At 50.8% G+C, this 15,158-nt stretch overlaps 1 protein-coding gene across 1 annotated transcript; it reads left to right on the top strand.

The window, feature by feature from the left end:
- Positions 1-1,255: 1,255 nt before the first annotated feature.
- Positions 1,256-8,242, top strand: BAMBI (BMP and activin membrane bound inhibitor). Its single transcript, XM_069648091.1, has 3 exons — positions 1,256-1,678; positions 6,010-6,297; positions 7,421-8,242. The coding sequence occupies exons 1-3, from the start codon at positions 1,600-1,602 to the stop codon at positions 7,840-7,842; spliced, it is 789 nt and encodes a 262-aa protein (XP_069504192.1). The 5' UTR covers positions 1,256-1,599; the 3' UTR covers positions 7,843-8,242.
- Positions 8,243-15,158: the final 6,916 nt, after the last annotated feature.

Here is a 15,158-nt window from a genome sequence, read left to right as displayed (position 1 = left end):
CTTTCACTTCGTTAGGTTAGTGTCTGGGTATGTAATATGGGGGGGTCCATTGTTCATGGGATTATGCAGGGGGTTTGTTAGATGACAGGGCGGGTTCATGAGTTTTGGGGTCTGTTAGGAAGGTAGGGTTGGTAGTTTTGTGTGACAGGTCAGGGCATTGTGAAAGTGTGTGTAATATATGTTGCTGATGTGGCAGGTCAGGCTGGCTGCAGGTCATAGGAAAGGGGGAGTTTGGTGTAGAGGGGAGTTTGAAGGGTGTTGAAGTGGGTCGGGGCGCCGGGGGCATGGCCCCTTTTGATGTGGGGGGAGGGAAGCACAATGGGGGAATGACACGGAAAAGGATGGGGTGGCGCTGTTTGCACAAGCAGGTCACCCCAGGGGAACAGGTATTGAGCCTGGAGGGGCATGGCCCCTGGGAGAAAGCGGGACGCCTGGAAAAGGGGCAAGGAGACGGTAGGATCCAAGGGATCATTAGGGAGGAATTGGGTTATTTAATTATTTAATTGTTGGGGGAAAATGAAAATGTTTAATTTATTTAAGTGGTGGTTAAAATATTCCTTTAGTTTGTTAGGCCATGGAGCCAGTTAAGCGTTTGATTGTAAGCTTTGGCCTGTCACATTAAAGCGACCTTTTCCACTTTTAAACGAGTCTGGGTTTTTGTGCATTAAGCCAAAAAGGAAAACATTCAAATTAAATAAATATACGGGAAGTCGCGGGGGCTGGCAAAGGAAACATTCAAATTAAATAAATATACCTCTACAAGTTTTGGGGCACCCGTACTCTGAAGCACCTAGAGTACAAGCTGTAGGCCCACCCTTTTGTGAAATTCTGACTAAGTCACGGTCTTGGCGTATTTATTTAACGTATTTTGCATGGTTCTGAATGCCGCTGCTAAATAACACGAAAAAGCGCGTGCACGATCTCGATTACAGTGCATATGGTGCAGGTTACAATAGCCAATGTTCCTCCCATAGAGGGGGGTGTTTCACCACACTGGGGCGCTTGTTCTCCGAACTCCACGCGCTGTTCAAAGCGGTGCAGTCTGGTTGCGTCACAGAGCGGCTCCAGTCTGCCGCGTGCCCCTCCCTCGCCTCCCCTCGGCGCATAACAGACAGGCGCCTGGGCCTGCCAGAGATAAGCGACTGGGCGTGTCAAGAGAACCCGGAGCGGGCCAATCGCAGCGCCGGGTGGGCGGGGCGCGGGCTTCAGGGGGGCGGTGCGGTGGATGTTCAGAGCTGGCACCGAGCACGTCGGTAGGCAGAGTTCTCTGAGAGTCACCTGGACGAGTAGCGGTGCCTGTGCAGCCGGGACGGACTTGTGCAGCGTGAGTGCATCATCGAAGCTACAGCAGGGTACTTTCTAGGGTGTACCCGATACAGAGAGCTTGCAGCAAGCAAGTGCTCTGGGCAGAACGGAGAGAGGGATTGCAGCGGAGCGGCGCGCTGGGAGGAGCGCAGAGTGCACGGAGTGTTTCGGAGGCCCCGCGGCACCAGCACCGATTCCACCACCTTTCTCCGCCCGCGGATGCGGATCTGAAGAGCGCATGAGGCAAGCTCCCCCCCGTGGATCGTTGCAGTTCTGAGGAGCCGGGACTCTCTGATGGATCGGCGGCACGCCAGCCTGCTTTCCCTGTGGCTGCGTCTGGAGCTCTGTGCCATGGCAGCGCTGGTCACCCGAGGTAAGGCAGCAAGCGGCGTGCAGAGGCCGTGCGGTGTGCCGTGAAAGGAGCGGGCGAGGGGTGGCTGGGGGGAGCCGGGAGAGCTCGGAACTCGATGTTGGGAAGTTCTCCCAGAGTTCACAGTTGCGTCAGATTGATCCAGTGTCATTCCCCTAAAATCGGCTTCGCGTCCCATAACACCTAAGGGTTTCTCCTACTTCCACAAACACGCACAGGCAGACCCGTTTAGAGCAGTCATCATGGCAAGCCCGTGTCAACATGTTATTGTTATGCCTCTAATGAACTTCCCCATCACTGCCAGCCCCTGGCCACCTTCAGAGGACTAATCCTTTGATTACATTACTCCCTCGCTTTACACGGGTTCAAAGCTGCCCTCAAGAGCGTGTTCATACCCCAGTTTAACTATGCAGGGTCGTGGGTGTACGCACTCGCACTACCACCCCCCCCCAGCACACTTCATGTCTCTGAGCACAGAATCGTGGACACACAGGAAAGTCTACCATATACTTGTACTAAAGCAGTGGTGATTGGGTGCATACATGTCCCCCCCCTGTACTTGCCGGTGAACATAGTTCCGGTCCAGAGTGCCGCACACAAAGTGGACGTTGTTCGCACTGCTCCCGGGCTCGGTGTTGTGTGGATGAGTTCGGTGTTTGTTTTCTGAGCGGGAGGCTTGGCGTGGTTTTTACATCTTCTGCTGCGTTTAATTGCGGGGAGGGTGGGGTGACGCGCGCGGCGCGCCCCCCTCCCCGTCTACAGCCTGCGAGGCAAGGCTGTAATTACGGCGGCTCTCAGCCCCAACAGCCCGGGGAGGGAAGCGGCTCCGAGAGGCTGAGCTGGGAGGGACCGAGGCTGACGCCGAGGCCCAGAGACTGAAACTATGCGCCTGATAATGAGATAATTGGGGATCACAGACTTCTGACTTCAAACGCTGCCAGGAGCCGCCTGCAGTCTCTCCTGTAGCCGCCGTGACTAGAAGCAGACCTTTTCTCTTAATTGGCCAAGTACAGTAACGAGAAAAGGGGGAACAGCCTGGGCATTGTTCACCGCCCCCTTTGGGTCATTGCAGTGGCTGTGGAAACAAGTCAGGAAAATGTCCTTTAAAAAAAATGCAGCAGTAAACGCGTATGTGGTGTAAAAGGGGCGTATATAGTAGGCAACGGCGTCTTGGTTTTTGGTTTTATGCTGGAACTTGACATTCACAGAACGGTTGCATTTTTTTAAATGCTCATGTGTCCTAGAAAGACAAGTTAAATATATATCTAAGAAGAACAATGACTTTGTTTCACTCTACAAAGTGGTCGGCCGCCTCTCCGGGGGGTGTGATGAATAGTTCGATTACATGCATTTCCCCCACCCCCACAATGTATGTTAATAGCCATTTGGGAGACCTGATTCAGAAGCTTGGCCGGGCCCCTTGTTTGGGTTCTGTGCCTGGGGGGATTAAAGGCCAGCACAGGGCGGCCTGGCGCTGGAGACACTCCCGTTGCCAGGGTTTCAGCGATAAGGAAACCCCAGAGCCTGCAGAAGGGGGTGGGGAGGCTGCTGGGTTGGCAGCCATCAGAGGCATCCCCTCCTCTTGATGCCTTAATCGTAGACCTGGCCCTTCCATGCCACCTGGGGGCATTTTTTCACTTTCTATTGACGGACCCCTCGGTTAGAGCTGCAGGGAAAGGTTCTAAAGGTAACCGTCTTTGCACCGCCACGTTTGACGCATGAACGTGGTCGTGGCGTCGGCAGGGTATTTGGGTTGTCGGAAAGAGGCAGTGCTATGCAGGACTAACGATGGCCAGAGGGGGGACTGATTCGTAAAAGGAACCCTGTCCCAAATAACCCGAGACACTTGTGAAGGTGAGACCCAGCTGTTGAATACCCTGCCCATTCCCTTATCGTGCCACACGTTCCCCCTTCCCCGCCCCGGGTAGAGCTTTTGCACAGGCGCTGTTATGTACTCTACAACTCGGTTCCTCCATATGTCCATATCATTCAGGAAAGGATGCTCTTGGACATGTACCCGCTGCATCAGGGCTCGATGCCACGGCCCATGCTTTCCCCCTCAATGGGGTTCACAATTATGGGCATTGGTGGCCAAGTGCTCCAAAGAGTAAATGTTGCCATGTGGCGCTGTACTATACCAGTTACTATATTCTCACAATCGCCAGGGATATTTATCTGGGCAATAACTAACATTGGAGGGGCGGGGGTCGTTACATGCCCAGGTTCTCTTGGGTTTCGTTGTATGGCTTCAGGGCAGTGGCATCTAAACTTTGTTTACTCCCCCGCAGCAAAACATTGCCCCCTCTCCACACAGGCCATGACTTGCTTATATTCTATTGAAAGCACCGCTTTAGCGCTCCCCCGTAAAGTATGGCGTCGGCTGTCATGTGCTTGCAGCGGGGGTGCACTGGCCTGGCACGGCTGCTTCGAATAACCCCATCCGGTGCGTTTGGTTCGTAGAGCGCAACCCTTGAGATGTGTGGCCGCCATACCACGGTAGTGTACATCGACGCTGCCCAACGCAAGCACTGTGCAAAGGTTACACAGTGGCATTTCCTGGCGCTGCACCGTGCCCAGTTAGCAATATTTACCTTGGCTGTGCTCCGCTTCCCCGTTGAAATCACTTCCTACGTTTTGTAACTGGCGCTCTAATGCCTAGAAATGTTCCAACCTCGCGCGTTTCCGTGGCGACAGCCAGGGCGCGCGGTGATGGGGCTGGCTACCGAGAGCCACCTGGCTTCCCATACATCCCTGTCCTAACTTCCCGTGCCGCAGTTCCTTGGACCGGTAAATGTACGGGCCGGTTCTTTGCAACGCTATGATAGGTTATTTAACGCGCCTAATACACACAGGTTTCTAAGTGCGGACCCGTGGTTCGAACCCGCGTTGTTCCGTGTTATCTTGCTTCCAAGGCGAGCACGTTGCCCCTGAGCTATTCATGGTCACTCATTGAGTCACTTCGTTTGTAGACCTGCTCATCCCCTGAAGTGGCCCAAATGCAACTTTGCGTGTTTTACGTGGAACCTCTCAAAATACATTTTCTAGAAGTTGCAGTGTTGTTTACCTGCTGGGGTGTTGTGGTTTACAGTACAGTGTACTTGTTGGAGCTCGGGAGGACCACGATATTAGGTTGTTGTTGTTGTTGTTGTCCGGCCCAAGGGGACTTCCCTCCCCCGCCGGGTATTTCTTCTCCAGGGTTTGCCCGCACCCCGAGACGTGGCTTGTAGTCCAAACTCCGGCCCTCTTGTTGACAGCCCTCCGTTTGGGTGCACTGGGATTGCCTTTAGCACACGGGGTTGCTAATTGTAAACGGTGCTGACTAAAGGCCCTCTTGCCCGAACAGCTCTGCGTGGAGGCCGTGCCTCCTCTCCCCTCCCCTCTTCGTTTTCAGGGGTCCCAAGTGCCTGCCTCATTTCACACGCTACGGCGGAGCTAGCCCCTGGCTGTCACCCCAGCAAGGGCTCTTTAGAAGGTGTTGCTTGACACGCTTAAACCAAGTTACTGGCACGAACGTGCAAAGTAGTTTACGACCCAGTGGTTCCGATTAAGGCGACCTAACAAAAAATCCCTAATGAGTGGCGTTTCTTCACCCCGCACTCTGTTTTGGAAGGGCGCCCCGCTCTAGGCCTCGCGGTGCCTTTTTTGTTTCTTCCATGTAATAGTTTGCTGTGAGGCATTTGGAGCTGGGATTCCCTGGCAGGCCATATCGCTCGTTTTATATAGCCTTTCCACTCCCTTTTTGTTTTAATTGGAGAGGCAAACGTATATGTTTTGGAACATGAGGTGATTGTGGGGGGACTTTTTCTGCATGTCATCTCATCATTTTGGCGAAGCACCAACATTTCCGTAACTGTTCCCTGGTCTCTATATAAAGAGCATGCTTTTCAAGGGGTCCGCATTGCAGACTGTTCTTTTGCATCCACCGAAGTTGATAACCGCGCCTTGAAACACTTGTGTATAGGCGCGTTACAAATGCCATATCATAAACCCCCCCCCCCTTATAGAAAGCGCAAGTCTTCAAACTGTGATGACCTCCGCTTTGGAGTTTCCCAGGGGTCGGGGGCTCTGACGGGTAGATGACTGTCCTGACTTCATATAAAGCACGTATACAATTTTTGTGGTGGGGTCCTGCGAATTTATTTTTTAGTCAAGGTGGGGCTCAGTGTATACATGGGGGCGAGGTGTGCTGTTCTACTGTATTGCTTCCCAATCCCTGTTTATTTTTTTATTTTTTTAGAGTAGGAAACGTCGTGAGGCTTATACTGTCTGTTGCGACCCGGAAGTATCCAACTGACTAAACCTAATACTGTCTTCTTTTGTTTTTTTCTTTCTAGGGGAAATCAGGTGTTATTGCGACGCCGCACACTGTGTCGCCACGGGCTACATGTGCAAGTCTGAGCTGAATACGTGTTTCTCCAGGCAGCTGGACCCCCAGAACTCCAACTCGCCGCTTATCCACGGCTGCCTGGACTCGCTGGCCAGCACAGCCGACCTCTGTCGGGCGAGGAAGGCCCCCAACCACACGGGCACCGCCACCCCCAGGCTGGAGTGCTGCCACGAAGACATGTGCAATTACCGGGGGCTGCAAGATGTCCTCTCTCTTCCCCGGGGCGAGAGCTCAGGTAGGCGAGCAGTCTTCAGCTAAGACCTTGCATGTCTGCTATTGATTTGGTTGTTAATGTAATTAGACACCAGAGGGAAATGCCTGGCTGGGATCTCGAGATGTTTCCATTGAGTGGCTTTTATGGGTCTGCAGTAGCATTAGTTGCTTGTCTGGCTAATGGGGTTTTGCCTGTGTGCCGCTTTGTATTGTCTGCCATGAATGAGCATTGTTTTTTTGGGGTACGGTCTGTTTACAGTGGCCTGCACCTTTTTGAGCTGTAGGTCTAGGGCTGGTATTGGAAGGCATGCTGCAGCAAGGCAGCCTAATGGGGGATGGGTCGTAACCAGTTGCCTACATGTCCTGACGCTTGTTATTGGATTGTATCAATTCGGATTTTGGGATCGCCTGGACTACTGTTTTTCACTCAGGGAAGTGTCTAGGAAAAGTGGCAAAATCAAGTGTTTTTCTTAAAACCACCCATTCGTAAAAACCATGTTAGGGCAGCCTGTCGGAACAGGTGCTACAGAGGGGATTTCTGATGCGTGCCTAAACGTAGACGTTTTGTACTACAATTCCCATCAGTCTTAGCCACTGCAGCCAATGGTGAGCCATCATGGGGGGTGCTCTTGAAAACATCCGGAAAGCTGCAGCTGCCAGAGCCCTGTTTACTGCAGTGATATTGAAACTTTTTAGTGCTGTGCGCCAACCCGCAACCCCGCCCCCCTTGAGGAAACCTATTGTTGCTGGGCCCCCAGCTGTCCTGTTGGAAGGGCATGCCCCCATTTCTTACCCGCGAAGGGTCACGTATCATACATTAGTGGTGAGAAGACATTTTTGAGTCTCGAGATGGATATGCAACAGTCTTTACACAGGGGAAAAGAGCAGGTTACATAAATGATAAAGGTATGGTGATGGGCTAGTGAGCACTGCAACGTTTTTTACTTTGGGTCGGCTCCCTGGAATGTTCTAGTGACTTTGCACCAGTGCAAGGTCACTTTGCGCTATGCTAAGCATTCCACGAATGGGGCTCTCAAAATGTAATCCTTATCTTTGAGCAAAGTCGGGAACCCCCCCCCCCCCCCCATGTACTGTCTGCAATAGCAAGTGTCACACCTATTAACGCCCTTTTGTTATTTGTGCAGGTCAAGGTAGCCGATACCAACATGAAAATGGCCGACATCTCGTCTCGAAGGTGCAGGAGTTGAGCTCCTCAAAAGAACTGTGGTTCCGCGCAGCGGTGATCGCCGTGCCCATAGCGGGCGGCCTGATCCTGGTGCTCCTCATCATGCTGGCGCTGCGCATGCTGCGCAGCGAGAACAAGAGGCTGCAGGAGCAGCGCCAGCAGATGCTCTCCCGCCTGCACTACAGCTTCCACGGGCAGCACTCGAAGAAGGGGCAGGTGTCCAACAAGCTGGACCTGGAGTGCATGGTTCCGGTCAGCGGCCACGAGAACTGCTGCATGACCTGCGACAAGATGCGACAGACTGACCTGAGCAGCGACAAGATCCTCTCGCTGGTTCATTGGGGGATGTACACGGGCCACGGAAAGCTGGAATTTGTGTGACCCCCCCCCCCCACCCCCCCTTAATAAATTCGAGATAAATGTGGTTTGAAGCATACAGAGGCCTTGGGGTTCTGCTGGACAGGAGCACTTTATCTGCAAAATAATTGTCTTTTTGCCATTCTCAAGGTGGGCAGGACATTTTATGGACCACATCTTGGATATTTCTTCTGAAGGATCCCGGGACTTGACTTTTTGCACAGGATTAAAACACTGAACATGCATTTGCTTTCCCGTTGCAAAGGAAAGAAGCGAAGTTGTACACTGTCACTGTGGCTATGTGATCTGTCGGGAGCAAATGAACTTTGAAAGACACTGTACATAGATTGGAAGCTCCTAATGTACTAGTTTTCTGTTAATGTAAAGATTTTCTAAAATATATATATATATTTTTTGTCTGGAACCAAGTGGGTGCAGTGTGTCTTAATTCCAGTGTTTCCCATTTGGTGTTGCGCTTTGACTTGGCTTGCTGTTGGATAATCTGCATATTGGTACTTGGAAAGGCCCCTTTATTAGATCTGTGGGCATGGCTGTACACTGCAACAGGTTCCAGTGGTGTGTGGCAGTGCTTGAAAGAAACTTGCATAATGTCAGGGATGAAGGCTGCAGTGTTTTGCGTTGGGTTCTGCGATAGCTCGCGCAAAAATGCATTATACGATCCTTGTAGGTAGCTTATAAGAACTTGCGAGGAACATGGGATTTTCGTAATAATAATAATTTCTAGGAATTAATGACACTGAACTACTTATTGAATCTTATAAATTCTCCTGTAAATTTGAAGTGGGATTTGTTAAAGATAGTATAAAATTAATATCACAATTGAACACAACAGACTTAGAAATATCTAGGTACAGCCCTCAAAATTCAGGGTTCAAAGGAAAGCTTGCATGAGCTGCACATCTGACATCACCTAGTAGGCTGGAGCTACTTTGGGAGCTAGGAGTCAATACATAGCACGCAGCAGATCTATCGTCATACTTCATGGCCATCATATGTAATATCTGTGATGCTCTAAACGTCTTGTAGGTTTGCCCTAATGGTTCTCTACACACGTTCCCAAACGCAGAGCAAGTTAATGTGCCATAGGTGTGTGTCCTTGGATAGCCCAAGTTGGCCTGGGGAGATGACGTTGACCCCTGGTAGCTCTTTGTGTCATGTCATCCGGATTCTCCTCGGCTTCAGGCTGAAGCAACATATTGCAAACCCTAAAATTGTTCTCCAATGTTCCGTCGAGGAGTTCTTTTAGGGTAAATAGAATGGCAGTTTCTGTGGTGACTCCTACTAATGGTGCATTGTAGCCACAAAACTGCTTACAATATCTTAGTTGGGGAGATCTGTTTCAAAACATCCTGCTGCAATAGAGGGCAATTGGAGATTCCCCCCCCCCCCTTTGTTTTGCCAGAGAATATTTTGTTGCTGTTCTCAAGAAAGCATGGAAGGGGGAGCCTGATAAGTGTGTTCAGGTGCTAGTTGATGAGTTGTAGGCTAGTGTTGTGTACGTGCTATTTATTACACAGCCCTTGATGCTGGATTCCTCCTGCTTCTAGCTGCTATTTTGACGATGTATCGAGTAAGACGAATGGAGGGCTAATTTAATTAATTCATAGCAGCATTTGGCCTCTGTCCCAGGCGACCACTTGCACTGTAAGACAAAAACACCTGGATAAAGGTAGGTAACCCCCCTTAGGCTGATTAACTTTCGTTTGTAGGGGGAGTTGGTCCGGCATGGATCATGAACATTCTTTGTCTGGGCTGTCTGTGGTGGGCACCCAAGAGTGGAGAGTCATGCAAGTGACTGTCACCCACACCACATCAACTTTCAGTGCTGGGTTGTCCTACAGGAAACTTTGTGGAGATTTCCTGGTGGGCCACTCCACCATAGGCCTCTTATGTGGGTACCCTGGCTTTCTGCTCCTCTTTACCATCTCTCCTACTCACCCCCACCCCTTCTACTGCTCCACATCCGTTTGAGGGAAGTTATTCTTTACAAAGCTTCCTGTGTGCCCCCCTCTCCTCCCTAACAAAAATGTTTATTAGATCCACTTTTTCTTCAAATTGACTTTGGTGGCGAACCACTCAAGCTCTACTCAGCGCCTGTGCCGGCTCAGAAAAAACGTGTTTATGGCCACTTTTGATTCCCAGGTCAACAACACCCCTGCCCTTAATTTATAGGTTATGCTTCCTACCAATTGAATTAAAAATGATGCAGTGGGTGATGCTGTGAAGGGCAGCAACACTGGCACTAAAGATATTATCTTTTTAAATCATGGTCTTGGTCAGGGCTGGAATGGCGATTTCCCGCTTGGCCTCTGAACCCTGGCCCTCTTTTGCATGGTATTTCCAGATTTTCCCACAGGAAAAGGGTTGGCCTTACTGAAAATATGTGCTATGGGGCCACTGAAAGGCCTCTTTTGGTTCCCAGTCCCACCCTTGCTCTGGTGGTTCTTGGTGGTCGTGTGCCTCTTCCCCACTTCGCCAGTGCGCATTTGAGTTACAACATTTGTGTAGATTGTTAGGTTGGATGATGTGTTGTAGTAGATGGAATACAGTATCACACCAGGCCGATTGTGTTCGGCTGTTCATGTTTCCAAGTTGAGTCTCTTAACCCCTTAACTGCTGGGCTATTATGCATGCCTCATACTCGTCCTGGGTACTTTGGGTGTTTGGTCATCGGTGCCACTCCTGCAGGTGGAATTCGGCCATCTGAATACTGCCTGCCTGCATGGACCCGCGTTCATGTGATTCCCTGGGTATTAGTTTTAGGCGCAGATCCTTCACCGACCACCAGAAGGGCTGGCCGCGGCTGTCCTGGTCTTCAGTGTTCCTGCAGTACCCTCAGGTTAGACCTTCTAGTCCAGTGGTCTTCAAACTGGGGGGGCTGCTCATCCGTCTCTCACGTGGTGGGAGGCATAAGGCAGGCTCTTTCAAAGGGGATTCATCGCGTTGACTTGATTAAGTCGTAACGTGGTTCTGTAAAAACCATGCTTCCTCGAGGGGCTCAGTATGAACACGTTTGCACGCCAATGTGCTAGTACCCACTAGACGGCCTGTCGCCAATTCCCGATTGCGGCAATTCGCATGTTCGTGCCCACACTGTTATCCGCCCTTCAAAGTTGTGTTTTGCACAGGGGTTGGTGTGTGTTTGCAGGAAGGAGCGGTTTGAGTGTCACGCCAAGCGGCTGCCCGCCGACTCGAGGTGGAAGTCCAGAGAACCCCTCCACCCCCAACTCGCCCCCGAGCGTGAAGCGATGAGCACAGGCGCTCTTGAGCTGCAAGGCCCCCTCCCTGTCTTGGTATTGGTGAACGCGCCTTTTCACGCATTCGGGGGGCTCTAAAAGCTACCCGCCCTTAAACCACTGGGGTCGGTTCACGTTGCTTCACATCCCCCAGGCCCTGTGCTCTCTCCATTCGAGTACAGGACCCGGCGTTGGAGTTATGCGAGTGCAGCAATCCCTCCATTTGGGGTTGGGTTGTGGCCATTGTTTTCGCAGAGAATGACATTTAGTTTGTAATAAGTGCTTAAGGTGGATTACGTTTATTTGGTAAATCTTGTTGCCAAACTGCGTTTCGGGATTGCAAGTTTGTAGTAAGGAGTGCCTCCTACATACATTCCCAACTGATGTCCTCTTCCGGGGAAGTGGAAGCAAATGTTTTGGGTCTGTTTAAACATTCGAGTACTCATTATCCATCGCGTTTATCGTGGTGGACATTAACTCCAACCTCCCCCCCCCCCCCCGCCAAACTACAGGTGAATAATCCAACTGGCTATGATGCGCAGAACTACATTACACTACATTAACCACCTTCATTTCATGTGCGATTACATACCAGTGTAGTATGTATAATATGCCCCCGCGTTTTTTTGCAAGGCACTCTTGTCTTTGGCCGCCATTTTGAGAGTGAGGCTCTTCCTTCCAAAGCTCTCCGTAAGTGCAGGCCTCCCGTTTAGCTCGGCTTCCTGCTTTCGGTGTGTGTGCGCCTTTTCCCCTGTGGCCTGTCTGCGAACAAAGCTCTTGGTGCTGGCTCTTTACCACCCAGGTGAGTGGTGGGGGGCGAGGGTAGTGCATTCGCCCGACTGGCACTAATCCCTGGGAAACCTGGGACGGTATTAGTACCTTGCACGCAGAGTGGAGCTTAAACCCATGGCTAGGACTCGAGGCCTTTCTGAAGACCTCTACAGCGGTAAACCCCTTTTTAGGATTTTTTTGGAGGGGGCGAGTGAGGCCATCTGGAGACATGCCCTACAAAAGTGCAGACCCTGCTTCGCCAGAAGTACAGTACACTTGGTGGCTGTGGAGAATGTGTTATGCTGAAGCAGCCACAGTTCACCGTAGACCGGCTGGAGTGATTTGCAGTTTCCCGACGCAAAAGTCTCGGTTCATGCACCACACGCGGATCGGCCGGCACGTTAGCACGGGCATATATGGTTGCGCTTTTCCTCCCCAGTCCCTACTTGTTGTATCAGTAGTGGGCAGCTTGTTTGCTCCCCTTTCAGTATTTGAATGCGGCGGGAATCCGCACGCTCATATTTATCGCCTTAACGAGGCTTGTAGTAACCAATGCAACTTGATCCTTTCTAAGTGCTGTTTTATAGAGCCGGGAAACGTGGATCGGAAAGAGATCCCTGCTGGTTGTGCCTGCTGTCGCATATTTGGGAAATATTTTGAGAGCTCCCAGTGGCCTTGGCGATCCCCTCCCTAGTCTGTATGTGGCGAGGGGCGGGAGGGGGTCGAAGAGTGGAGTCTTCTCAGCTATTAATGGCGGGGGCATCGATTCACCTTACATTAACGCGTGTGTTTATTACAGAGAACTTACCTCTGACGCAGAAAGACCAGTCATACCTGGAGTGTAAATCCCTCGTGGGCTAGGATTACTGGCTTCCCATCTGAAAGCCTCATTGGCGAACCTTTCAGAATGAGGCGGGAAATTAAAGTTGCGTATGCAGTAGCACCAACCCGGTGAAGCCTAGCATTCTATTTATTTTGTTGAAAATCTCCCCTTTTTCTGCTGTTTAGACCAGTTTAGCTATATATTGCTTGCCTGCCGTGAGCGTTTGTTTTGAAGGCGTTTTGGGAGTATTAATGTAGTATTCCCCTCCCTTATTGCTGGTTCCACCACATTACCTCACCCCTCCCCGAAATGTTTGTCATGCTTGGTCTGCTCTTCCTACACCATGTGCACCCTTCCTTGATGTTACATTTTACTGCAGCTCACCTCATGTCTGCTGAGTTGGTGCAACTCTGTCCTCGTTTTTGCACAGATGCCCCCCCTCCGCCAGGGACGTCTTTCTTTCTTTAAATTAGAGTAGGCGTGGACGGACCCACGCAGGCGCTTCCCCATCCAATTGGATGATGTGCACCTATCCACCATTCAGCATTCAACCCACGTAAAACTCACAATTCCTCCCACCGCCCTGTCTGCCTCACAAAATCCAACATCACACTACTCCTCCTTCTGCCACTCACCCCATCACCTCCCAACAAAGCCTTCCCACTCAACTCAGCCGCACTCTGCGCAGTCAATCGAACCCTCATCAATTCTCTCTCTACAGCATGTCTCTCACACCTAAACAGAAAATGTTCCACAGTCTCAGGCACTCCACACACCGCACAATCCCTCGATTCTCGCTTCCCTACTCTAAACATATATTCATTCAGTCCCACATGCCCTATTCTCAATCGATTCAGCATCACCTCCTCCCCCCTCCTCCATTCTAGACTTCCCGAATTCACCTTTACTGACACTTTCTCACGAATACCAAACATCCACCTACCTTTCACCCCACTCACCCACTTCTCCTGCCACTCATCCATGACCCGCCTCACCATCACTGCCTTCGTCTCATCCACACTCAAAGGTAATCTTACATCAACCGCTTCCCTTCTCATACCCTCACCCGCCGCCAGATCCACTAACTCATTTCCCAGAATGCCGCTATGACTGGGGACCCACGCCAACTCCAGATCCATCCCTCCACGAACACACCGATCAATCTTTCTCCTGATATCCAAAATCACATCCTTCCTATCACCATCCCCTGCCACAATCGCCTGCAACCCACTCAATGAATCTGAAAATACCACTACTTTCTCAAACCTCAACTCGCATACCCTTTCAATCGCCATTGCTATCGCCACCAACTCAGCCGTACAAATTGACACATCATCCGTCAGACGCCCCACTTTATACTCCCCCGTGCTTTCTAGATAATACGCCATTCCCACTCTTCCAGATACCGGATCCTTTGAACCATCCGTGAACACCCTGCACCCTTCTTTCTCTGCCACATATGCCTGACCCAAATCTTTGATCTCACCCCGCAATCCCCGCTTCTTTGACACCACACTCGTCAACTTCAAGCACACCTTAGGAGACCTCATCATCCACATCGGACACCTCACTAGATCCATATCTGTCACAACCATCAACTCGCTCACACCCCACTGCACCCTCTTCTCCCACATGTGAAACCCCAAAGTGCCCCCTTTCTTCCTCCACCGATCCCCATAATAGTCAAACCTCCAATTATACCGCAAACATTCACGTACCGGATGAACCACACTCTTCGCACTACACTTCATCCACCACCTCATATTCAACACATCCCTTCTCAATTCCAATGGCATCTCCCCCACAAGTACCTGAACCGCATTCATTGGAGAGGATCTCATCACACCCGAACACACTCTCAACGCTCTCGCCTGCATCCTATCCAACCGCAACTTCTGACTCTTTGTGAAACCCACTGCCACCTGACATCCGTAATCTAGCACACTCAAAATCAATCCCTTATATAACATTCGTAAACACTTCTGCTGCGCACCCCATTCTTTCCCAGTCACCGCCCGCAACAAATTCAACCTGCGTTTACACTTGTCTATCACTCCATTCACTTGCATGTTCCAATTCAACTTTCTATCCAGAATCACCCCCAAGTACCAGAACTCCTTCACACTCTTCACCCTCACACCTTTCAAAACTAAGTTCAACTCCTGCTGCACTCTTCTCCTCAAACACCATACTCACACTTTTTTCCACAGACACCGAAAAGCCCCATTTCCCACACCACTCCTCCATGCGTACTATCACAGCTTGCAACCGATTCTGCACCGTCAACAAACTCTGCCCTCTTACCCATACCACACCATCATCCGCAAAGAAATCTACCTGACACCCTAATCCCATCATAGCCCGAATCAGTCCATCCACCATTACATTAAACAGCATTGCACTAATCACACTTCCCTGAGGTGTCCCATTTTCCATCTTCCAAACTTCAGACAGCACCCCCCTCACTCTCACCTGAAAGGTCCTATCCG

Source organism: Ambystoma mexicanum, chromosome 2q (genome assembly GCF_040938575.1).
Source record: "Ambystoma mexicanum isolate Mex_15411 chromosome 2q, UKY_AmexF1_1, whole genome shotgun sequence".
NCBI classification, from domain to species: Eukaryota; Metazoa; Chordata; class Amphibia; order Caudata; family Ambystomatidae; genus Ambystoma; species Ambystoma mexicanum.
The sequence above is the reverse complement of the archived record's forward strand: the minus strand, read 5'-3'. Positions and strand labels throughout refer to the sequence as shown.